The 7639-nt window shown below is 42.9% G+C and overlaps 1 protein-coding gene across 5 annotated transcripts in view; it reads left to right on the forward strand.

The window, feature by feature from the left end:
• SCLT1 (sodium channel and clathrin linker 1) overlaps positions 1-7428 on the forward strand; it is a 419430-nt gene extending 412002 nt beyond the window's left edge. For all 5 annotated transcript variants that reach the window (XM_069242161.1, XM_069242151.1, XM_069242154.1 and 2 more), the window contains one exon: positions 6914-7428. In XM_069242161.1, the coding sequence (XP_069098262.1) occupies positions 6914-6976 (63 nt within the window). In that variant the 3' untranslated portion in view covers positions 6977-7428. The remainder of the gene's footprint in view (positions 1-6913) is intronic.
• Positions 7429-7639: the final 211 nt, after the last annotated feature.

The raw sequence follows: 7639 nt of genomic DNA on the forward strand, positions 1-7639 counted from the left end.
TCAGGGAGCATTCCCATTCGCTCACCCGGATAGAGAATCCAAAAGGTTGGGCACACTTGGGAAGTAGATATTTTCTTCCAACAGCCTTGCATTGCAGTCTGTGAGCACTACATGCCTTTTGGGCCACTATTCCCACAGGCTGTGGGATGCGGTTGCGTAGATGTTGCTACAGGTCCCAGAGGGGGCCTGGGCTGTAGCCTTTCAGGCTGTTGCCAATAGGAGAGATGCAGTGAAGTTCACTATCTGTTGCAGACTGGACATGACCGACTCGCTAGCCAGAGAGGTTTCCTCGACAGTGGCCTTGAGGCGCCACACCCGACAGAGGACGTCTGGCTTTTCAGGGGATGTCCCAGCTATTTTGATGGACATGCCCATTAATGGCACCGGTCACTTAGGAGACAGGGCAACTCAGTGCTCGAGTGTTTCAAAGACTCTTGGGCTATAGCTAGGTACTTGGGCCTCTCAGCAGCCCTTCGTTAGCACCCCCCCCCCCCCCCCCACTGGAACATCAGGGCATATCCCTTGTGGTTCAACATCTGGCGGGCTCTGTGAACTCCAGAGCTCCAGCTAAAAATACCTAGCGGGTCACAAATGGCATCTCCAACCGGAGGTGACGCAGGTTTTTTTTTCACCAGTGGGGAGTGCCTCAGGTTAGATCTGTTCACCTTTGCCGAAAATGCACCATGTCAGCAATTTTGCTCATTGGAGTTTCCAAGGCAGCAGCCACTCAGAGACACTTTTTGTCTTGAGTGGAACTCAGGCCTCCAGTATGCCTTTCCGCCCATACCACTTCTGCCCAGTGTTCTCAAGAAGATCAAGGACGAACAAGCCCAAGTCATCCTTGTAGCTCCTGACTGGCCATGAAGAGTCTAGTAACCCGAGCTGCTGAGCATGTCCGTCGATCCTCCGATCAGACTGCCCCTTCAGGAGAATCTTGGTCAGAAAAGCAAGGAAGGGTTCTGCACTAGAACCTGTCCCCTCTCCTCCTTCTTACATGGAAATTGAGCAGTGACAGTTGACAGCTTTTGACCTGCCTCCTGAAGTCTGTAACATAATTCTGTCAGCCAGGGATCCCTCCACCAAAACGGTATGTGCCTGTTATTGGAAGGAATTTGTGGTACGGTGCACAGACAAGTCTGTTGACCCCTTTTCTGACCCTCTCTCTGAGGTCCTGTTGCTTATCTTTTCTCTGACCAGGATGACTCTGCTATGGGCACTCTTAAAGGTTATTTGTCTATTTCTGCCTTTTTGAGGTTGCCTTATCAACCTTCTTTGTTTAAGTCCCAAATAGGTACCTCAAACGTACCTCAAAGGTCTCACACATCTCTTTGTTCTAAATCCTTTCATTATGCCCCAGTGGGATCTGAATTTGGTTTTGACATTTCTGATGTTTGCTCCTTTTGAGTCTCTCCACAATTGTCCTTGCAGGCTTCTCACACTTTAAAAACAGCCTTTCTTGTGGCCATTATATCTGCCCGCAGGGTGAGTGAGCAGCAGCCATTGTCATCTAGGCCACCCTGCCTTTCCATCTATCCTGACAAAGTGGTGCTTCTCACTAGGGCTCCCTCTCTAACAAAAGTGTTTAAACCCTTCAATGTATGCCAGTCCATCGCCTTGCCTACTTGTTACGCACCCTCCATCCTTTTAAGGAAGAGGAGCGACTCCAGCGCCTGTACCCCAAAAAAGTGTTGGCGTTTTACGTTGATCTACAAAAGAGTTTCAGGTGGATGATCAACTTTTGGTCGGTTATGTGGGTGCGAAGAATGGTTGGGCAGTGCAAAAGCGTACCATCTCCAGATGGGTCATTCTCTATAGTAATCTCTACTATCCACTGGTGAAGAAGCAGCCCCTTGAGGGTTTCTGTGTTCAGTTTACCCGAGGTAAAGCTGCGACCAGTCTTCGACATCTGTCTGACAGCAATGCAAGCATCTCTGCACACGTTTACCAAACACTACTGCCTAGATAGTCAGGTCTGTGGGGACAGGCACCTTGCCAGTCTTGTGCTGCAGGACTTTCTAGTATGAACATGGTTTGCAGAACCACCTCCGTGGAAGGCAGTGCTTGGGTATCTATTCAAAGGTAAGGAATCTGCAACTAGAAGTCTGTTAGGTGAACAAGTTACTTACCTTTGGTAACGCCTTATCTGGCAGAGATAATATTGTGCAGATTCCTTCCTGACCCACCCATCCCTGCAAACTGATTTCTAGGGGCAGAGACTCCCTTTTTTGGGCCTTAGTTTTGATGCACCAGTAGTCAGTTTCTTTATGGCTCTGTGCTTCTTTTGTGCAAAGTCCTGAAAATAAAGGGATGTCGGTGTGCCAGGGTGCTGCCCATATAGGAAGCTTGACGTCATATCCTGCTTGGACGATGACTGACATGAAGCTGATCGATGCCACCTGATGGCAGGGGTACTACTCACTAAAGTCTCTGGATCCAGTCTGATCCCTAGGGGAAATTCAAAGGTACAGAATCTGCAATTAGATATTTTCTCTACCAGATAAGGTGTTACTGAATGTAAGTAAGTTGTTTGTTAGACGCGGCAGAGAAGGCAAGTCGCCAAATGATGGCCAGGACATTAAGGCATCATACTTGATTAAGAATATCCAGTTTCAAACCATAGGTTCAGGCAAATATTATAAATATTCCATTTCGGATCCAGAATCAAAATCAGTCATTCCAAATGTACTTTTTTTTTTAAAGAAAAAGGGGGAGTAAAGCCATTGGAAAAGAATTCATAACTAAGACAGTTAAATCAGTTGATTAAATCATAAGGAAAACTGTATTCTTAAATAAAATAACAAGGGTTCAAGATTCTATAATATCCGTGCATACATTGACAGTGCACTATACAAATTGTATTTTACAATCCATGATTTGTCTATGTATAAGAACCCACTCTCTTAAGGAGCCAGATTAAATGTCTGTCTATCACGAACAATACGCTCAACATTGATCATCAGATCAGTAGAGAGGTGGGCTTAGCGTTGACAATTTGATTTTAAGTGTTGTCAATCCACAAGGCTATCGCCATATTAAATATCCATCTCTCACGAACAATATACTCAACATTGATGATGAGATCGAAAGAGAGGTGGGCTTAGCGTTGACAATTCGATCTTAAGTGCTGTCAATCCTCATGACCAGTATGAATTAAGCAGAGATACAAGAATGACCAAAGAATTGAAGAAATTACTTCCAGTTCAAATCAGTAAGTGTTGTTTGAGCTGAATGATTCAAGCAAAAGACTTCACTAATGAAAAATGCTTATGAGCAGACTTGAAACAGCTACTTCATTCATTTAGATTGGGTGTGGTTCGTATATCTCCTTCGTGATAGATGGACCTTTGATATTGATCCTTTGGAGAGTGTGTTCTTATAAATTCACAAATTACATCATGGACAATTTGTATAGTGCATTGTCTGTGTATACACAGATTTTATTGAATCTTTAACCCCAGTTATTTGATTTATGAATGCAGGTTTCTTTATGATTTAATCAATTGATGTGTCTGTCTTATTTTTCAGTTTTTTGAACTGGCTTTACTACTCCTCCCCCCCCCCCCCCCCAAAAAAAAATAAAACCCTTAAATCTGAATGTCTGATTTTCATTCTAGATGCTACAACTTGGGCATCCTAAATATACTTTCATATTGTGTATCTGGGCTTATATGTTCCCCTTGTCAGTAGTTTACCCTACTAATGTGTACGCAAGCTCACAAGGGGTTATTGGGTTGCTCTTTTTGGTTGATTACTTTTAGAATGTTGGCATTTTCTTGACTTAACCATTTGGTGCCTGTTCCTGGGTCACATGACTAGGTGTAGTTGGCCTTTGTGTATTCCTCCCGACAGTATCACAATATATGGTCTGGGTGAACGCCGAAGGAGCCATCCTGGCTTAATCGGGGCCTGTCATCTACCACAGTTGCACTTTAAAGTCACTGGATCAGCTCACACTCAAAGGGCTTCACACTAGCCAGTTGTGGCCCCAGATAGACTGGGGCCAAGGCAGGAAGGCAGAAAATTCCAGACACCTCTGTAGGAGGGAAAACTCTAGATGCTTCTTCCACTTCAAAGGGGGCACCAAGTATAAAAATAAGACCTGTAGACCCACTCTTCAGTACACTCCTGGATCTGTGGATACTACAGAAGAAGAACTCCTTGCTGCTTGAGGCCTTCACTGCTTGTTTAGAAGGAAGACTGGACCTGGTCACTTCATCACAGGATCAGTGACCTCCTTTTCTGAGCAACAGGGACATGACCTCCAAAGGCGTCTTTTCATCCGCCCAGCTGACCTGCTAACTGGACCTGCAACTATAACTGCCTGAGACCTGCTGGCCTGTGCAAGAGTGATTCCCTGATCCCTCTGAGATGCCTTCCCTGGGACTGGACCTTTGGCTGGCATCAGAGTGCCCTCCTCTGACTCAAAAAGGAGAAATCCGAAGTTTTGGGCTTTTCGAGACCGTGAACAGGCCCGTTCATACCAAGATCTTGCCACCCGTGCCGCCCACCAATAGAAAGCTCCAGTGAGCCTTACCCTGTGAGCTACAGCGATGGTCGGCAATGCAAGATCTGCACTTTGTAATACAGCATCAAAAGTCCGTGCTGACTCCCAACATGAATTTCCAGCAGTGATCCACTGTGGCACCTGACAGGATCTTTCTGCTACACTGGCAACCATTCCCGACACACGGACTGCTCTTTGCTCTACAGTGATGACAGTCTGCGATGCTTTCCCTTCTCCTTGCAACTTCTCCACCACAAACAGAAGTCTTTGTGCTGGACTTTAGAAGGTAACATTGTCAGCGAGAATAAGCTGGTCTCTGCTTCACCACCATGCTCCTTCGCAGACGGCCTTTACTTGTGAAGTTCCGACGATCCCACACGACCAAATGATTTTGAGTGGCACTTTGTGTTTTTACGCACCATACTTATTTAAACTCAAATTACATTTCTCAGGTGCTACTGGTTAGATTTTTATTGTTTTGATGTCAAATAATTTATCAAAATTTACTCTGTTTCTAAATAGGTGTGGGATTTTTCTTGTGTTGGGTTTTAACTTTTTTTCCATTTGTAGGCTGCATACATAATTTGCTCATTGCCTCTAAGTTAAGCCTGACTGCTTTTGTGACAAGCTACCAGAGGGTTAAGCACAGGTTAATTTATTGCCTTTTTGTGGTTCACTCTGACAAGGAATGTGACTGTAGCTTTAGTAGAGTCTTACACTGCTCAACCACGGTCCCATTTTTCTCTCTGGAATAGCATTTTTCTCTCTGGAATAGCCAGTTTAGAAAACAGTAATAAATGTTACATTTCAGCACCTAGCTGAAACCTGTCAGCCTTCACATTAGAAATATGTCCAACCATGCATGAAAGTACAGAAGGATAAAGGAAAAGAAAGCCTGATAGGTTAAAATCCCACTAGTTCACAAAGAACACTGCTCTTTTTAAGGGATCAGCAGCTTCCCTTTTCCAGAATGCATTGTACTAGCAGTTTGCCTGACAGCCTCAGTTGTTTTTGAATGGCAAAACGTGATTTTACAACTACTAAAGAAATAACTAGTATTCGGGGAGGAAGGAGGTCCGTCAATGGGTTCAGTGAGGATTCATACTATGCAGAAATGGAATTACAAGTAATAACATTTACTTCTGCATTGTAGGCTCTATGTTAATGGTCATAAACATACAATAGAGTATCACGCATTTTGCTCACAAAGAATATCAGTAGCTCTAATAAACCTTTAAGGTTAAACTTTAAACATTTTAGAACCTTAGCCAAACAAAGTATTCAAAGTTGCCTGACCAACCATTGTATCAGCTTTAGTAGTCTTATCCAAATAATAACTAGTGAATATGTGGATTGACCTCCATGTGGCGGCCTTACAGATTTGAGAAAGAGAAATGTTTCTTAACCAAGTAGCAGTAGACAGTTTTCCTTGGCAGTGCGTCCTTTTGCTTTACCACTATGAGTCTTGTTAGCCTTTTGCTAGCAGACTATACAGTACACTATCCAACTGGCAATGTTTTCTTTGGTAGAGGCCATCCCAGTTTGAAGGGTTTTGAAGATGATGAGACTAAATCAAAATAAACGTCTTAGTCAGTCACAGAAACTGATACGTTGGCACCTGTCAAATCCAATATAGTGTAATTTCTATGAGCAACAGATCAGAAACCCCAGGGAAGGATGGCAAAACACTATTGGAGACTCGTTTTATCAAGATAGGTCACCCTTGGACTCCCCATCAGGAAGCTACAGCTTAGCTATCTTGGAGGAAGAATGTCTCTCCACATCACCAATAGCATGGGCCCACGGAGCAGGAGAGTAGTGTGTCCACAGTCATGGCAGATTGCATATACGTATAGGCCGTCATCTAGGCTGTGGCAAGTTGGAATCTACCATGCTTCGTAGCCTTGAGTACATTATTGCTGAAGCTCCCGCAGGACCCCCAAGGCAGGCTGAACCAGGTTGTATCAGAATGATCATAGAAGGGTCAGGGATCAGGAGAGTACGATAACCACACCATCATGCCGGATTGCATAGGCCATCATCCCAGTAGCCTTGAATACATTATTGCTGATGCTCTCTCAGCAATAACCAACAGCCACTAAGTGTAACTTCAAGAAAAACAAGTGTCGGTTTTGATATATATTTATATATGTCCATATTTAGGTATAGTATGCAGGCTATGGGTTTTACCTCCTTAAAATGTATTGGACAATAAAGGTGATACCTGTGTTAGTAGGCAGCCCTGTTAATTACGTCATTAGCATCGATTTGTTTGTTTTTTTGTTTTACACTAGTGTCTATTTTTTATGATCTGTTCCAAACTGTTCACACAAAATTATGACACTTTAATCAAAACTATTTCTTATGAACACTGTTTAAAGAAGTAATGTGCATGTTTATTTGTTGCAGCTTCATAGGATTACAGCACAAAGACGAAAAGCAGCTAGCACAGTTGATATCGAAAATATATGAAACCTGGTTCACCTAAAGCGTGAAGAAGAAAGCAGCCTGTAAAGCACAAGATTGGGAAACTGCATTCTGCTGCAATCCGAATGCACATTCAGTTGTTTTAAATTGAAAAATTACGTATACCATTATTTCAGTTAATGGTCACAAATATGAAAAAAATTATCATCTGAAGACAAAGTGAAGAGGAGGAGCAGAATGTTCTCTGCATCAGCGGAACGTCTAGGTTTCTTCCCCCGGGATCTTTCTAAAAAAAATGAATGCATAAACAATGGTCGGGTTGCTAATTTTAAATCATACTTCTTGTACTGCTGAAATGTTTGAAATTATGAGTGTACGATTTTTTTTTAACCGATTACAAATCAGCCGAAACTCTCGTCGAATTTGGCTGTCGCTCTCACGGTTCATGTGTTTTTGTCACCCATGTTTTTTGTCAAATAAATCCAGTATGCGTCTGATCCATTTTTATTCATATTTTCAATTTTATATTCACTTTGTCTAGGTATTTCATGACATGTATTTTTACCTCGATGAGGTCATTTCCCTTGGCGCTTAAAAATTTAAGGTTGAATTTCTGTAGTAAATCCCAGAACACACGCTTCTAATTAAGGCTCATTATCATTTCGTGCTGCTTTCTAAATATAGCAACAAAGCAGTCACTCTACTTAT

The sequence above is a fragment of the Pleurodeles waltl genome, chromosome 1_2 (assembly GCF_031143425.1).
Source record: "Pleurodeles waltl isolate 20211129_DDA chromosome 1_2, aPleWal1.hap1.20221129, whole genome shotgun sequence".
In the NCBI taxonomy this organism is placed as follows: Eukaryota; Metazoa; Chordata; class Amphibia; order Caudata; family Salamandridae; genus Pleurodeles; species Pleurodeles waltl.